The following is a 19,200-nucleotide window of genomic DNA, read 5'->3' on the forward strand; positions in this document are numbered from 1 at the left end:
CAAAATTGAAAGCATTATGATTTTTAGAAGGGGAGGAGGAAAAAATGAAAGTGCAAAAAGGAAAATTGGTCTGGTCCTTAAAGGGGTAATCCGGTGGTCAATGTGTTTTTCCGTTTTTGACTTACCCTATTTGTTTTGTTTGATTTCTATTCTTGTTGTTTAGCCTACTCTATTTCCGTTCTTTGTTGTCTTTCTATCCCCCACTTTGTTTTCCTATCTTTGCTTCTATTTCCTGTTTCTTGCTGTGTTGAAAACTACAAATCCCAGCATGCCACATGCCTTGCTGGTTTGGGGCGGCTCCTTTTTTTTTTGTTTGTTCCTCCCTTTACCCACCCTACTATTTTCCAAGGTCGGCCCTCTTATACACAGCACACTAATATAATCAGCCCTGGTTGGGATACACTGTCATACACACACAAAAGGGACCACAACTCCCAGCATGTGTCATTCAGGAGTCTTCAGTCTGTGGTATAACACCAGCATGCTGCCTCTGTAATCTCCTGGGGGTTGTATGAAAAATATGGTTGAAAATCAACTTAAAAATCAGTCCTCAAGGTATATAAGAAGGATAGATATAGAGAAGAGTGATCCAGATATATGTAAATTAAAAATATTTATTAGATAGTAAATAATGTGCACTGGTGCTCACTGTCCGTGCAGGGCCCTTGCATAGGACATAGAACACAGTGCGGATAATATGATAAAAATATAATAAAAATAATAGTGAGTCAATCAAAATAAATTAATATAATATAAATTAATATCTTGCATCTAAACGATCAATAAATGTCCCGTTGGCGCTGTTCAATTGTATCTTTCCGTGGCCAGAGAAATGTAAGTCTTTATGCACAGTGGCACTCTGAGTGTACAGTAGCAATTTTTTGCATACAATGTATCAAATGTATCAAAAATAGATGGTACAGTCCTTGTGTGCACTGTAGCAGTTTGTATCACAAAGTTCAGTTATTATAGAGAACTCCACACCACTCCACACAGCACCACTCACCACTCCTGGGATCGGTGATACGACAGGATGGCACGGAGGTGCACCTTCTCATCCTCCCCTTCAGATAACACTTATCTTCTCTGTGTTCCTTCTCCTGTGCAGACCTGCGTCCTTAGAATACAGAGCAGGGGGAGGGGAGGTGAGGAGCTGTGTACTCAGCTGGATGAGATGAGGGGGCGTGGCTTATTTTATCATGAAGACAGAGAAAAAAAAAAGCTGTGACATCTTGTCCACAACAGACTCAGAACTGTGGACAACAGTAAAAGAAAACACTCTGAACTACAGAACTTCCTGCCCAACAAACAGGTAAGAAAAACACATACATGCTGCCAAAACATATAACACATGTATATTGCAAAAAAACAAAACTTACAAAGAAGATGCCATATAGTCAAAAAAAATTAACCACCGAGTACCCCTTTAAGGTCAAAATGGGTTTCGTCCTTAAGGGGTTAATACAATTTTTATTAATTTATTTAAATGCCAAATAAAACAAAATGTTGGATAATAGTAACAGTATTGTGACAGAAAACTATGACTGATAAAAAATATCCAAGTGCAGCGACACCTTATAATGAGCTGACAGCTGAATCTGCATTTACAAGCTGAAACATTACAGAATATCATCTTAGACTCATCACTATTTATTTGTCATTCCAAAACCTAAGATACTTTATAACTGAGAAAAAAAACCATGCCTTCTAGAATTCACAATTATAACTTTTTTCTATACATCTGAATGAAGTTGTTTATGCAGAATTTTTTTTTTAAAGCCTCATAATAATGAATGAGACAACCCCAAAAATGTCTAAAACAAAACTGCTATATTTGTAAGTGTATTTAGTCCAGAGGTTTCCAAAGAGGGAGTCTTAAGCTGTTGCAAAACTACAACTCTCATCATAATCCCCGGACAGTTGAAGGCAACAGCTGGAGACACACTCTTTGGAAAACAATGGAGTAGTCATTTGAACAAGTCTTTTCAGTCTGACCGCAGTGCTTTCTGCTGACACCTCTGTCCATGTCAGGAACTGTCCATAGCAGGAACAAATCCCCAAAGCAAACATCTCCTGCTCTGGACAGTTCCTGACATAAACAGAGGTGTCAGCAGAGAGCACTTTGGTCAGACTGAAAGTAAATTCAAAAAAGAAAAGAATTTCCTCTGTAGTATACAGCAGCGGATCAGTACTAGGAGGATTAACCCCTTAAGGATCAGTTTTTTTTTCCGTTTTTGCACTTTCATTTTTTCCTCCTTACCTTTTAAAAATCATAACTCATTCAATTTTGCACCTAAAAATCCATGTGATGGCTTATTTTTTGCAACACCAATTCTACTTTGTAATGACATCAGTAATTTTACCCAAAAATCTACGACAAAATGGGAAAAAAAATCATTGTGTGACAAAATTGAAGAAAATACACAATTTTGTAAATTTTGGGGGCTTCCGTTTCTATGCAGTTCCGTTTCTATGCAGTACATTTTTTACATGACACCTTCTCTTTATTCTGTAGGTCCATACAATTAAAATGATACCCTGCTTATATAGATTTGATTTTGTCATACTTTATACATTTAAAATTGTCATCTTCTGACCCCTATAACTTTTTTTATTTTTCCGCATATGGTGCAGAATGAGGGCTCATATGAAGTTTTTAGTGGTACCATTTTTGTATTGATTGGACTTTTTGATCGCTTTTATACATTTTTTCATGATATAAAAAGTGCCCAAAAATACGCCATTAACCGTGCAGTTTAATTAACTATATATTTTTATAATTCGGACATTTCCGCACGTGGCATTACCACATATGTTATTTTTATTTTTATTTACACATTTTTTTTTAAATGGGAAAAGGGGGGCGATTCAAACTTTTATTAAGGAAGGGGTTAAATGATCTTAATTAACTTTATTTTTCCACTTTTTTATGCAATGTTATAGCTCCCATAGGGGGCTATAACACTGCACACACTGATTTTTTACATTGATCAATGGTTTCTCATGGGAAACCATTGATCAATGATTCTGCTGCTGGACTGCTCATGCCTGAATCTCAGACACTGAGCAGTCATTCGGCGATTGGACACCAGGAGGCAGGTAAGGGGACCCTCCTCGTGTCCTACAGGTGATTGGGACCCCACTATTTCACTTCGGCGGTCCCGAACAGCCCACTGAGCTAGCCAGGAGTAGTTTAGTTACACTTTAGACATGGCAATCAACTTTGAACGGTGCGTCTAAAGGGTTAATACCGCGCGGCACCGTGATCAGTGCCGCACGCTATTAGCCCCGGGTCCCGGCCGTGGCCCCGCGTTATAGAAAGGGAGCGGACTCAGGTACGCCCTGTGTCCTTAAGGGGTTAAGATTTTTAAATAGAAGTAATTTACAAATCTGTTTAACTTTATGGCACCAGTTGATTTAAAAAAATTTTTTTTCCACTGGAGTACCACTTGAAGGATGTGTGTGTTGTAGTTTTATTTTTTATTTTTTTTTTTAACTATGGGTGCCCTGGCGTTTTTCCATAAGCTTTCATAGAGCAGATTATTATATTAAAATACAGTTGTTTTTTATTTCTTCTTTACGGTCAACCTTTTCTTTTTATTTTACGATGTGTGAACCCAACCTAAATATAATTATAATAAAAATAACTATAATAATGATAATTACAATAACATTGATAATAGTAATATTATTAATATTATTATTATCATCATTGTTAATATTAAAAATAATAATAATGTCAATATTATTTTTTATTTATTTATTAACTATTTTTATCATTATTATTATTATGTTGTAATTGTTTTACAACGGGAAGAATACAGGGCACATTATGCCACATGTACATCTTCAATTATAGAAAATAATGTGGTATGTGACCTATAGATAATGAAAATAAAATAAAACATGAGGTGGTTGAGTAATCTGTAATTCTCATGAGAATACATTGATTTTCTCCTCTGCATAATATCTGTAATGGAAGATTAATTGCCTCCATAACCCTCTTCCACTTTATAGGTGACAACCGGAGTACGATGCGGTTTGTCCCTGACATACAAAGAAAAATGGAATTGTGCCAGTAGACAAAAAAAATAAAAAAAGAATAAGATATAAAGCACTGTGCTCAAAGAATATATATATATATATATATATATATATATATATATATATATTCAGAAAGTCATAGTGGTTTTACCTGGGTTCATATCAAATAGTACTCTTTAAAGCATTCCTGTCAGATCCCACATAAAAAAAATAGCTCACAGTGTTAGAATTCCTCAGAGTCATCTCTTGTCCATGGCTCATGGACAAACTTAATGCTGCTGCAGGACTGATTAGTGTCCCAGTAGTATGGGGACCCCTAGTGGTGGGATTTTCAGGAGCCATTTTCTTTATTAAGTTTTTTTTTTTAAGCAACAATATTACAAAAGGTCTTCAATTTTCATCAGTAACAACATATAGAAAGTTTTGGGATCTGACAGCTTATTATTTTTTTTTTGGATCAGATAGTACCCATTTAAAATATATGAATGTCTATATGATTATACCAGTAAATGTAAGGTTTCATCAGGTTATAGCTTAAACCTTCTGGATCTGACAGTGCCCATTTAAAGTCGTAAGTTGAGTAAAAAGATTAACTATATCTATAACAAATATAGAGTTTTTTTGTATAATTAGGCATATTGTATTGCAGTGTACTGTCAGGTCTTTAATCTGCTTGTACAGGCTGTAATAATAGATTTAATATGGCAGCCATGAAGGCCCTTATAGGGCAGTGGTATTTGCCAAATAACCATTAGTTACTTTGAGTGCAGCATCTAAGGGGTTAAATGACTGGCATCAAAGTGACTTCTGGTGCTGATCACTGACAGTGAGAGTTGGCTGCTAACAGGAAACATGGAGCAGACTGAGCTCCTGAAAATGTACAGCAGATGTTCCCTCTTTTATAGTAAATTGCTTTTGTAATAGACATGATTAACTGTTTCTGAGCCATTCTTCCACTTCACACAGTCACTTACATGCAGGAAATGATATAAAGGTCAAAGTCTGACATCCACGCCATCTTCATTTATCCTTCTTACTCAGTGGCACCCCCTCCCCTCCATGTCAAGATGAGGATTACATGACTTCTCTTTTCAAAAAGGGCGTGGCTTGCTGCTCTGTGTGCAAGTAATCCAGTTTCCTGCTCTACACTGAGAGCATGAGTCCCATAGGCCTGGAGTATGTGGTTGCATATAGTTCTCACTTGAAGGCTATGCCTATCCGCATAGCCATGCCCTTTCGGTGTGTGCCGTGCTTCAAATAGGTAAAAGAAGGAAGGTGGAAAGTGTGTGACAACCATGTCACTGCTGTGTGGCACTGCAGCTGCAGGGTGTTACTGCGTGCCCTGTGCCTGCAGACTCTGTGAGGGAGACTTGATCAAAACCTGTGTAGAGGAAGAGTGGTGCAGTTGCCAATAGCAACCAATCACATTGCTTATTTCAGGTTTCATAGGCCTTTTACAAAAAATGAAAGAAGTGATCTGATTGGTTGCCACTGGCTACTGAACCACTTTTGATGGCTCAGACAACACCAATCAGAAGGTTGTAGTAGGTGGGAAATGGGCAGGTTGGGTGGTTTCTTAGTAGTCTGCTGGGAGAAGCAAAGACTGCTGGGACCTGTAGTAAACTGCACCTTTGCTGAACAGGAAGTTGACAGCATTTGCTGATCAGGGATCAAGTGTATGGAGGTCCCCTACAAATGTTTTTGCACTGAACTGCACACGAGCACACTGGTGAGTGGAATCCATAGCTCATGTAGCCTTTTTGTTTATTTTATAACTCATCGGATAACCCCTTTAAGAAGGGATTGCCATTGTTTTCTCTTTCTAATTCTGAGAAAAACATAAACATTTCTTATACTGCAACAGATTGATATGCAAAATTAACCAATGCCCATAGCAACCAATCAGAAATAGCTTTTTTTATATTTCAGTGGCCTTTAAAAAAGAAGGAAGAAGCAATCTTACTGGTATCTATAGGTAACTGGTCAAGTTTTTCTCGCCCCCTTAGAATTCAAACACTATGAGTAAAATTCTATGACTATGAGTAAAATTCAAGTACTGATTTACTTATACTATAATAAATTTTGTTTTTGATTTTTTTGTCTTTTCTAGTCTATTCGAGAAGTGACAGGATATGTCCTGGTGGCTCTTAATCAGTTTGACTATCTTCCGCTTGAGAACCTGCGCATCATTCGTGGAAACAAACTGTATGAGGACCGATATGCTTTATCCATCTTCCTAAACTACCTGAAGGATGGGAAACATGGACTTCGGGAGCTTGGCTTAAGAAATCTTACTGGTAAGTTCAAAAAACTATGAATGGATACATTTCATGCTGTCAGCAAGTCATTACAACAACTTTACCTCTTTGGCTCGCGTATTCTGTAATTTCAAGGTACATTGTTGTATAAATGTGTAGTACCCTGAAGGCACAATGTCTAGCTGCACCAATCTACTGACATAGTGCCAATGAATAAAGCTTCTTAGTCTGTTGAATGTAGTATACTCCACACACCATTATCACGCAATTACTTCCTTTTTGAACAGAAGCAGCTCTGTGAAATAATTCAAAACATTTCTGTCAAAAGTTTCACTAAACACTGTTATTTTGGGGGAAAATTTGATATTTAGTATGCACAAATAATTCTTGTCTACACATTTTGTAGTTTCTGAAGATGCATTATACCGTTTATCTGACATAGTGCAGCCAAACATTGTGCACAACCAGTACACTGGGTCTTTTTTCTGTCCACTGGCATGCCATTTTTTGTGAGCGCACTTTTCCTGCTGTGAGCCTAGTGCTGTGCTTAACCCATTGAATCTACCAAATCTCCCAATTTTATGCCCCTCTCCACTCACATTTTGCCATTTTCTGTGACTGGGGATGTTTCTAAACATGTACTTAAAGTAAAGTAGAGTTAGCTATTGAAGGCCTATCCTGAGGATAGGCTATGAGTGTCTGATAAATGGAGGTTCAACACCAGGCGCTCCTAGCAACCACCATTTTGGCATAGCACATTGCCTGGATGTAGTGGGCAAGGTTTACTATTTCAAAAAAAATTAAAACTCAAACGTGCTAGATTTATCAGAGTGTATCAGGTTGATGAAAAAATCTGGCATATCTGAAGACTATCTAGTTAAAGTTTAGACCAACTGTTAGTTGGTTTAAACTGCACCAGAATTTTGCCCATTTTAGGTGCATCATAAACCATGCACCCTTTTACTGAGGCCATGCCCCTTTTCAGAATGAGTTGAAAAAGTATCTAAAACTATAAATGTGTTGCAAGAAATGTAAGGCTGGGTTCACACCACGTTTTCTTAAATACGGTTCCCGTATACGGTTTAGAGGAGGGGGGCAGGGCTTAATCGCGGCGCCCGCACTCAGCCGTATTCGGGAACCGTATTTAATGCAAGTCTATGAGCCGACTATGGTCGGCTTCGTTTTCGGCCGTATGCGGTTTCCCGACCGCAGGCAAAAACGTCCGCCCCCCTCCTCCAAACCGTATACGGGAACCGTATTTAAGAAAACGTGGTGTGAACCCAGCCTTAGACAGTTTTTGTGCCAATTGCATCAAATTTGTTTAGTGGCCACGTTGTGTTACTGTATCTCAGCTCCTTTCATGGGACCTGAACTGCAGTAGGCTCTTTTGAACATCTGAACAACATGAGTTTCAGGTGTTGACAACCCACTGATAAGCAAGCTTTTAAATATTATAATAATAATATTTATTTTGCAATTTTTATGTCCACTTAGAAACCTGTAAATAGCAATCATTAGATTGCTTTGTACTGTTCAGTACTATGTTACAACAGCGCTCCTGAGCTCACTTCAACGGTGCACCGAAAATGTATGGTTCTGAGTGCCAAGTTACTGATCAGTACATTCAGTGATTTTCCTGTACAGCCTGGCTTTCCAGGCTGCAGAAGAAAATCGTCCATCCTACTCGCTGGAGAAAGGTGAGGAGACCTCCAGCGGTTATTTTTCGCTCATTGGACCCCGTAATTGCACATAACCTCCATTTTCACTATTAATGGCAATCATCAGCAGGATCACTGATGTCCGCCATTATCGGTGATGTCCGCTGGAGCTCACCTTCTATATAGCAACGCAGCTCATGTCCTCACTTCAAACTTGCGCCGTAAAATGTATGGCACTGAGTGCGGAGTTACTTAGTAAAGCGCCATAGATTTAAGACGCATGTTCTTAAGGGGTTAAATGTAACATATGTCTTTCAAAGATGGATGCCCATGTATACGATTAAATCATATTTATAATGTTTAGTTCTTGTCCAGAAAAAAATATTGTCCAAAGTTGTATCCATGATGAAGCTTAAATTGAAATATTTTGGCTTTTGCCCTACTTTTGATAAGTGTTAGCCAATGCCATACATGTTTTATATTTAGGAGTTCTAGCTGAGTGCTATAGATTTGTCCTTTGATTCTGGCATTGAAAGTTACTTGGTTAAAATGGACTTCAGATTGATATTTGATATTCTGAAATTGACTGATACAAGAAGCATTTCATTTAATAACGCTCAGCAGGCTTTGCAGAAGGATTTTGCAGCCAGTATCTGATGGCTCAGAATGCTTTTATTGGATATTTTATTCTGAGACATTTCAGCTGTTGACCACTTCTATTTGTTGTAGCACGTGTTAGTAGTGCTCAATATGTCAAGAATATTAGTGCTATATTAAAGTGTATCTCTGATTACAACTAACTTAATAAAATAAATAAATCAATAATGCAAATGAAAGTAATACATTTTGTAATATATTTTATTATTAAAAAAAATACTCTTTTTTCCACTTCCAAGATTATTTTCCTTCCACCTGCCTTCACTGTTGACTTATTCAGAATTCACAGATGAAAACCATGCAGAAAAGAGGAGACAAAATTTCTGCTTCACTAACAGATCATGTTACAGCTATTCGTGGAAGTCTATGAAGGAAGAAGGAGATTATCTGCTATGATGTCTATTTACCATACACCTCGTGCCGAGAAGAGGAAATCCTTCCTCCATCATGAACTAAGCACTAAAGAAAAATTATAAAATACTAGAGTTTTCAGCAACCTCTTTGTTTGCTTCTTTGCCTTTCTCTGCAGCAGTTGTTACCTTCTTCTTCAATGTTTCGCTCCATCACCAATAGACTTCTATGGACAGCTTTAACATCATCTGCCGGTAAAGCTGAGATTTTACAGATTTTACTAGTCATTTTTTGAGGCATAAACATTTAAGGGTTGGTGGGGAGGAATGGAGTCTAATAAATAAAATATGACATTTTATATGATACATCATTAAAGGGATTGTACCACTAATTGAAATATATGTAATTATATATTGCTTTCTGAGATAAAAATATTACTCAAAACTTTCATACCATTGATATTAAAGTTTAGATGATGAGTGTGGGAAACAGCTTATAATAATATCCGTGATATCTATTTTTATTAAGTTATTTTTAACTAAACTGTAATGCAATGGCAACCAAAATATTGGACATTGCATGGGCCAAAATTATGTGTTTTCAACACCTACTGCAGCTTCTGGAACAGATTTAAAAAAAGAACAACCTAAAAATGATGGCTCTATTAGAGAAATAAATAAAGGGAGTCTACTAGAGGGAGAGACCAAATTATTAACCTACAATACGCCACAAAGGCGTAACCCTTGAGTTTCAATGAAAATGAGGTACAAATGATCAGTATATAAAAATATATATAATTTTGTTAAATACAAAGACATGAATTAAAAATATGCATATAGGACGGAAAAAATTAATAATATACAGTCAATGTAAGTACATTAATAAAAATGAATCTCAAATTTACAACATATATTAATAAAAAGCAGGATGAACAAAAAAGAGGGGGTGGAGTCCGTATAGGTAGAATATAAAAATATATATACTCAAGGGTTACACCTTTGTGGCGTATTAAAGATTTAAAAAATGGATAAAGTAGAGGAATTATAAAATGCAATAAATGGAAACTGTCATCAGTTCTGCACTAACCTGTTGGTACAGGTGTGTAGTGCGGGTGACACTGATGATAACTAGAGATGAGCTAAAAAAAAAAAAAGCCCATGATGGGGCTAAAAAGGTAAAGTGAAAAAAAAAAAAAGTATGATTTAGAACAAAAACTAGAAAAAAAAATTATGAAAGGCACTCCTCATTCATTTTTAATATTGAGCGCTGAATTTTCTGGTCCCTGCCTGCTCCTTAAAATTAAAAGACAAAAACACAGGGATCAATTTATGTGGGTGGGCAGGGACCTAAAAATGGAGACGACAATAATAAAAATGTAGAAAGAGGCCATTTAAATGTAAAAATAATATATTTTTATAATTCATTAGAATTTTTTTCATTAGTAGTAATGTATTTTAATATTGTGTTTAATAAAGTGTGTGTATGTGTGTTTAACTTTTTTTCTATATTTTTTAAATTTTTTAGGTAGTACTACTAATCCCAGCAAGGAACAGACTGTTCCATGATGTGAGCTGTAGTACCTGTACTAATAGACAGATCGCCTTGTCCTTTCTTTTGCAGAGATGGAGCAGCATTCTCCTGCGCTTGCACCTCTGCACTATACTCCAGCCGGCCAGTGATGTGAATATAATTCACATCACTTATTTATATTTCCCGCAGAGAGCTGTGATTGGCCAGATCTCTGGAACCAATCACAGCTCTCTGCGGGAAATATGAATAATAGGTATATATATATATATATATATATATATATATATATATATATACAGCATATACTCATATTACAGTGGGATCAGAGAAGAGCAGCCGGCCACCCGCATCAATACATTATACAGGACGATTGTAGCGGGTGTCAGGAGTGACACCCGCTGTGATCTTTCCTTAACTGCAGGTTCTACTGCTCCCAACATGGAGCACACTCTGCTCCAAGCTAGGAGTGGTGCTACCTTCATTAATAGATAGATTGTAACAGGTGTCAGGAGTGACAACTGCTGCAATCTGTCTATTAGTGCAGGTACTACAGCTCCCAGCATGGAGCAGAGTGTGCTCCATGTGGGGTGCAGTAGTACCTGAGGTGAGGACAGATCACAGCGGGTGTCACACCTATTGCAGAGATGCCAGAAAGCTGCCCGCATCTATACATTATACAGGACGATCGCTGCGGGTGTCAGGAGTGACACCCGGGGCAATCTGTCTATTAACACAGGTACTACTACTCCCATCAGGGTACAGTCTGTTCCATGCTGGGTGTAGTAGTAGTACTACCTAAAATAATTAGAGAAAAAAGTGAAACACACACACACTTTAGTAAACACATTATTAAAATACATTACTAATAAAAATCAGTTGCAAATTTATTCCGATCAAATAACTTATTCAATTCGGCGAATTGGCTGAATCAAATCTTTCTAAAATTTGCTCATCTCTAATGATAACTATACTTATCTGTCCCCGATCCTTGGTCCCCTAGGCATGTTATATTTCTCATTTGGGCAGCAGGCTTGGTGCGTGGGCAGAGGTTCAGGAGCACACTGACAGATGACACACTGACATATGGCAGTTAGCTAAAAGTGATGGCCCACATCTACTGAAATCAGCTGAGTGGAGTGGGCTCAAGTCAGGCCCACGCCATACACCCTTAGTGGCATCATGACAGACTAGATCTGTGAAGGGTAGGGAAGGGATTAATTAACGTCATAGTATTTCCTTTCCTTCATCTGGAATAACATATGCCAATCATTACAATAATTTATTTAATTTACTTTAATTTTTCTGAGGGATGTATCATGAAGCCGGAATGATTCGCTATTAGGATAAATGTCTGTCCCTTTTACTCTCTCTCTCTCTCTCTCTCTCTCTCTCTCTCTCTCTCTCTCTATATATATATATATATATATTTATATATACATGTGTGTATATTTAGTGGACAGGATTAGATAGATGTGTCAGGGATCCATGTTATCTTTGTGTGTATGAAATCCCCTATGAAGTAATATCAGCGGGTGAGAAGTTTTGCCAATTACTTGGTCACTTTGAAGTTTTCTTGCAGTTAATCTACAAATCTAGATGGCCATGGGGGATCATCTCAGTCCATGTCAAAGACAGTGGAATGGGAACCCTAAGCCTACATTTCTCTGGTGACATTAATGGAGATCTAAGGATCAATGCTAGTCTGTTTACAGCCCATCACAGGTCAATAAGGGACACAATAACAGGACTAGAATCCTAAATAACATGATGAAAATAAGAAAGTGTAACATTTCTATTAACACTTGCCTATAGCACCCAATCATTAAACAAAACTGTAGTAGTTACTGTGGGATGACATTACCCTTTATCACAATGATTTCCTATTGACACATTAAATTAATTTTTTAATTTTTTTACCTACCAGACAACTTTAGGACTTTAGTTTTTGGCTGATAAAACCTTGATGGACCTCAAAAATTTTACAAAACAATCTATTATTGGTGATATCACATTTGCATGTAGTAACAGTAAAGCTTTCCCTTCCAGGACAACTTTGACACTTTCACAACTCTGAAAACCTAAATTGAGAAATACGGTACTCATGGGCACCGTCATACAGTTTTGAATCAATGCAACATTAGCATAGAAATTCATGTTTGTGGCAACACATCCTAAAAATAGAATTTTAAATTGTATTTGAAGGGATACTCCAGAGAAATAAAACGTATTCCCTATCCAAAGGATAGGAAATATAACTTTCTAATTGCAGGGGGTCCGACCACTGGGACCCCTAGTAATCTCATGTACACTGATTGGCTATTTGTTAAGCGTGCTGTCACTGAAGCCCATCTCCAAGGGTGGGTGCCGAAGCAAGGTGAGGATAAAGGAGTCCTGTGGGTAGGGGATAGGTTTTATTTCCCTGGAGTACCCCTTTCAAATTTAAGGTATTCATAGTTTAAAGCATGCCACTCATGTCTTCTTACACGTGTCTTCACAAAAACTGAGCAAACCAAAAATCCTCCTAATCTAGATGCCATAAACATTTTTGTAACAGCTGACAAAAGTCCTGAATAGGTGCAGGGAGATTAAATATACATTCCTTTAGTTGACTCCTCCCCACTACATATATGACAGTTAGTTAGAGAGGATATATTCTTTGGGATTCATAAGATGGGTGATAACACCAAAAAAAAGATCACAGTATCCTCCTGGAGTCAATAGAGTCAGTTCAGGTCGGAACATAACAGGAACAGGTTAAGAGCCAAAAATATTGAGACTATGACAGCATCCATGCAGGTAAAAAAATACTTGTCGATTTGTTCCATTCATCTCACAAGAGTACAATATTTGGACCCATGTAGAAGTCTTTGTCAACCAGAGATTCAGTATGTGAGAAAAAACTACTTAACAACCCATCAAATATCCAATCAGTGTATAAAGTGATTTTGGCTCCTTTCTCTTTAATAACAATTTAACACTTAATATGATTCAGTGAATACAGTACAATACAATGCTTGTGCTAAGAATGCGTCAATAAACACAAATGCAAAAAAAAAAATACACATTTATGAGAGAAAACATTGCATTTATGTATGGAATGTGTTAAGAAACACTTATATTACTGCCTGCACGGATACTATCATGGTCTAGTTTTGGAAACCTTGGCCTTCATTTAGGATTTTGGGATATTTGTATTTGCTCCATAATACAGTGAGTTTTAAAGGTGAGTTTAAGCATGTTGTTTGCAAATATCAGTTTGTTAAGTACAAGGTTGTGGTCCTCCTCGCCCACCTATCTCTAGCAGACACACAGAGCCAGAAAGTAGAACTTAAAAACTCAAACCAGCATGGCACCTCGGAAACTGCACCTACATGTTGATAGACTATTAGTATTAACTCAAAGCTAAGATGTTGGGCATTGATAAGATACGGCAGGATCTGGATACCCATCTGACTGATTCTGGAGAATATAAGTTCTGTGGTAGTACAGCTGTATAGTCACCTCTGTTACAGGTAACCTTTTTCTCAAGACGGCTCTGGATGGTTCACAGTAAACCACAGCATTGTGTGTGGGAATGTACACAGGAAAGGTGCACTCTGTGAATGCTGAAGGGATATCTGCTATAAACCTGTATTCCTACTCCAAGAGTCAGTTTTGTGAATAACAAAAGTATACATATTTACCACAGGGAGCCAACTCATGAAGAGCCCTCTCAGGAGAGTTTATCTTCTGGACTGTGTCTACTGTTTTCGTAAAGCAGCCATTATCATGTGCCTTAGTAGAGTGTATCCTGTATTGGCTTTTCTTCAGTATAGTTATCATTGTTGGTTCAAGTTTACACTATCATCATGAGCACACCTGCACCCAGACACCACCACTATACAGTGACCCATGGTACCCTCATACGAGCAGACTCCATTGACAAAGAGTGCTGAGGCTCCAAGGAAATTACCCAATCCAGTGTCCAACTGGGGGCATGTCTGACAGTGTAGAGACAACCCCCCTCCCCAACTGGTAACACCCAGTTGACTCATTAATCATGCATTTCTAATAAGACTAAGAGATGACTGGCACAGTACAGAGCTATCAGAAAAGATGGTCCAGAATTGTTATTTCATTGGGAATACATGTATTTACTATAACAGACAGGTCAAAAGTGGTCAAAGGGCCTCTTCAGATTACACTTTCAACTTTACTAGATTTGTACACCTATAAGTTCACTGGGCACACACACACAAAAAAAACAAAGAAATAAATACATAAATAATTTAAAATATATTTTTTATTTAATTAAATTAGTCAGAAAAAAAAAATACATATATATATATATATATATATATATATATATATGTATTTTTTTATGTGAAATAAAATACACACAAAGTCAGAAAAAAAACTGTATTATATGTATGTAAAAATTGTGTAATATAATATGAAAATATTGGAAGCGGGGGTAAAAGTCCAGTGGTAGTAGCAAAGATATCAAAAAATAATATTAACAATGATATCTAAAAAGGTGTGCCAATGATTAATAGCCATTAAGTGCACAAGTCCCAAGAAATATATATAAATGAAAGTGACAGTAACAATACAAAAGAGTATATAACAGCAGTGGCAGCAGATACATATAGAATACTGGACTCGCCCCAGCTCCACACCAACACTCCAACGTGTTTCGCCGGGAGGGGCTTTATCCAGGAGTGGTGTATAGCTGAAGAGACACGGTACTTATATAACAGGTAGCCAATGAGAAACTAAGTACAAACCTGCCGTCAGAGTAATCCCGCTAGTCGGAAACTACGTCAGACGCTCGTGAGTCATGTGATAAACCACGTGATAATTGTGTCATATAAGTCATGTGATTGCTGAAAAACTAAATGGCCGTAACTATATAAAAATGGCTGCTTATTATCACTACTGCGCATGCGTGTGCGATCTAAACACTAGAGGTCCAACTAGCGGTGGTCTATACTAAAATGGGCCTATATCGTACCGAATGGTGGAGTAAACACTGTTGGCTAAAGTGCAAATGCAAGAGAGGAGAATAGAAAACAGGGGGGGGGGGAAGGGGACAGGAAAACTGGATGAAATAATGAAGATATTAATATATGAAATATATAAATATGAACGGAAGTTATTGTGTATATGATAGGCACATAATGAAATTATATATGTAAAAAACAGTGCATAGTTCATAATAAATAATTACATTTATTAATTAATATATAAATGCAATTCATCACAAGAAATATAGATATGAATGAACAATAAATATAAAAAAAAGTGCATAATTCAAAACAGATATTGAATATGAATCAAAATGATAAATATATGTTAATTAGTATGTAACACAAGTGTGTGGTGAACCAAATTAATCAATGTACATTATAGATACAGTACATCAATACAACACAAGTGTATAGTGAATCAAATGAATCAATGTACATTATAGATACAGTGCATCATAAAATAAAATAAAACAATAATTATAAACAATAAATATAGACCTATATACACCAATATAGAAAAAAATATATATACACATAAAAAAATAAAATTATATACATATATATATATATATATATATATATATATATGTATGTATGAAAATAGTTAATTATAAATACATACTAGATTTGTATAGTGAATCAGTAATAGCTTCAAGGGTTTGAAAATTTACAAGCAGCAATGCAGGCTACTTTGAAAAGAAATCCCTTACATATTCTTTTTTTACACCACAGTTATTGGCAAACATGCTAGGTAGATGTACCTTTATTGCGAATATACCTGCGGCTGTGCCAGTTTTACAATAAGCACAGCAGCAAACAGCGAGGCCACTGGGAACGTCATGTAACTACTCAGTCTGGAATGTGAACTTCAAGAGATCTGCAAATTCAGGACTTTAATATTACTGCAGGATCTGCTTTAATCAATAGAGAAATGGAGGAAAATAAGGATAAACAGAATGGCTACTTGAAACAGTGATTCTATTGTCTAATATCTCTGCTGTGGATATTAACTGTGTGCAAATAACAAATGGCTAAGTATTTAGGAGGGTCACTGAAAGAGCAAAGGCACAGTCATTGTGGGAAAGGGGACAAAAACAGGCCAAACAGACTGAAAACTCAATCTTATTGACAGATGGCCACTGTAAAAGTCAGGGAAGGTGGAGGCTAGTGAATTTGGCTGGGAATAAGAAAGATAGACAATGGGATTGAGAATGAGATAAGGCTGGGTTCACACTATGATTTTCAAATACAGTAACCATATACGGTTTTCCGTAAAAAAACGTATCCGACCGTATCCGAAACCGTATGCATAGAGAATGCATTCTAAACCGTATTCCAAATGTTGTGTACGGTTGCATCGGATACGGTTTTGCCGATTTTACATCCGTAGGCAAAAACGCTGTCGACCACGTTTTTGCCTCCGGTTGGAAAACCGTATGCGAACCGTATGCGGTTCTTTTAACATTGTTGTCTATGAGAACCGTACACAGAATTTCAGAATACGGTTGCACACGGTTTTTCTAATCCGTTTTTGGAGTTGACGCATGCGCAGAAGGAATTTCAATAGAACAATAGTAACTTTATTAAATTGCTTGAAAACTAATTCCAACAAAATAGCAAAAGCGTTGGCAAAAACGGATGCAAACGGATAGAACCGTACATACGTTTTGGAACCATATACGGGGAAAAAAATTTTTGGAGTCATACGGTTGTATACGGTTGCATACAGTTTTTGCCATACGTTTTTTAGCGGAAGACCGTATACGGTAACCGTATTTGAAAAACGTGGTGTGAACCCAGCTTGACAGGTTGGGATGTGATTATAGGATAATAAAGGGAAAATGCAATATCAATGCAAAGAGATTTATTTTCTAATGCATTTGCCGTTCTTAAGCTGGTATTTAGAGGGATTTTTAGAGGTCCATGTGGGGTATACAGTGGTCCCTCAAGTTACAATATTAATTGGTTCAGGGGCGACCATTGTATGTTGAAACCATTGTATATAGATAAATCAAATCCTAACATATAAAAGTAAGAAAGATCTGCTGGGAGCTGTAAATCTCTGTCAGTGTTTCTCTGTCAGCCAAAGGCTGTCTGGGCATTCTGGGAGTTGTAGTTATGCAACCGCTGGGGGCACCCTGCTTGGGAAACACTGGTCTATGTAGAGGACAGGAGTTTCTTCGGGGTCCTGTACAGTACACGCACGTCCTAAAAAAGTAACGTGGAGTCACCCTCACCTGGTGTCCACCTGGTACAGGTAAAGTGTGCAGAACATGTAAAACCTCCTGTACTGTAGGGGGCGCTACCAGACATCAGTCAGTGCATACGCTTCGGTAATACAGGTGTTTTACCAGTAAATTGCCCATTCTGATTGGTCGGTTCTTGCAGCCATTGACACGTTTCACAGATCTGGACAGTCTGTAACATTGTATGTTGAGTCTGGTTTCAACTTACAATGGTCCAGGAAAGACCATTGTATGTTGAAAATATTGTATGTTGAGGCCATTGTAAGTTGAGGGATCACTGTATATTAAATATGTTCTTAGCTTACCTATTCATCACAGGATTGATAAAATGACTAAAAATACTAAAAGTATGTTGGCTTAACAGCAGAAGAATTTAACTACTTGTTTAACTAAACTGTATAAGGTAAAGTAGTGTCCCATAGACATCTAAAGATGCTCTTTTATATCTGCATACTACTAATCTAAAACATGGCAAGTAACACAATACACCCTGTTCCAAATTATTATGCAAATTATATTTTTCTCATTTACCTAAATAAATGATGTAAATAAGTCAGCATAATTCTCATGTTAATGTACTCAATTAAGAGTACAATTCAAATTTTATTGAACAAACCTAATGATAACATAATTTTTTTTAAACATAAAAAACTTACAATACACTGTTCCAAATTATGCATAGTAAGTTTCAAAACACTTTATAGGTTGTAAAGAACAGAAAAATTTAATTTTTTTGTGTTTGCAGCGTATTTCCTGAAATCAAAAGCTATTTCAATCAAACTTTTAACAGCATTTTAACTTTTTAGACATTTTATCAGGTCACGTTCCATTTTAGACATAGGACCCTTTATTTGATAGCAGCTTCACAAGTCTTGCATCCATTGAACTTGTTTTTGGACAGTTTCTACTTTAATTTGTTTGCAAGATTTCAGAATAACTCCCAGAGCTGCTGTTTGGATGTAACAAACATCCTCATAATCTTTTGCCTGAGGATGCTCCAAAGGTAGGTTCTCAATAGGATTAAGGTCAGGGGAGGATGGAGGCCACACCATGACTTTCTCTCCTTTTAACCCCATTGCAGCCATTGATGCAGAGATATTCTTTGCAGCAGGAGATGGTGCATTGTCATGCAAGAAGATGATTTTATTACGGAAAGCATAGTACTGCCTTCTCTACCATTGAAGAAAGTGGTCAGTCAGAAACTCCACATACTTTTCAGAGGTCACCTTTACACCTTTGGGGACCCTAAAGGGGCTGACCAGCTCTCTTCCCATGATTCTGGCCCAAAACATGACTCCACCACCTTGCTGACATCGCAGCCTTGTTGGAACAGGGTGGCTGTCAACCAACCATTCACTACTCCATCCATCTGAACCATCAAGGGTTGCACGGCACTCATCAGTGAACAAGACTGTTTGAAAATTAGTCTTCATGCTGATTCTGCTTG

General features: G+C 37.1%; 1 protein-coding gene across 2 annotated transcripts in view; it reads left to right on the forward strand.

The window, feature by feature from the left end:
* The window catches only part of ERBB4 (erb-b2 receptor tyrosine kinase 4), a 1,050,606-nt gene that overhangs the window by 533,864 nt on the left and 497,542 nt on the right, over positions 1 to 19,200 (forward strand). For both annotated transcript variants that reach the window (XM_056534264.1, XM_056534265.1), the window contains exon 3: positions 6,155 to 6,341. In XM_056534264.1, the coding sequence (XP_056390239.1) occupies positions 6,155 to 6,341 (187 nt within the window). The remainder of the gene's footprint in view (positions 1 to 6,154; positions 6,342 to 19,200) is intronic.

This window comes from Hyla sarda, chromosome 8 (assembly GCF_029499605.1).
Source record: "Hyla sarda isolate aHylSar1 chromosome 8, aHylSar1.hap1, whole genome shotgun sequence".
Lineage (NCBI taxonomy): Eukaryota > Metazoa > Chordata > Amphibia > Anura > Hylidae > Hyla > Hyla sarda.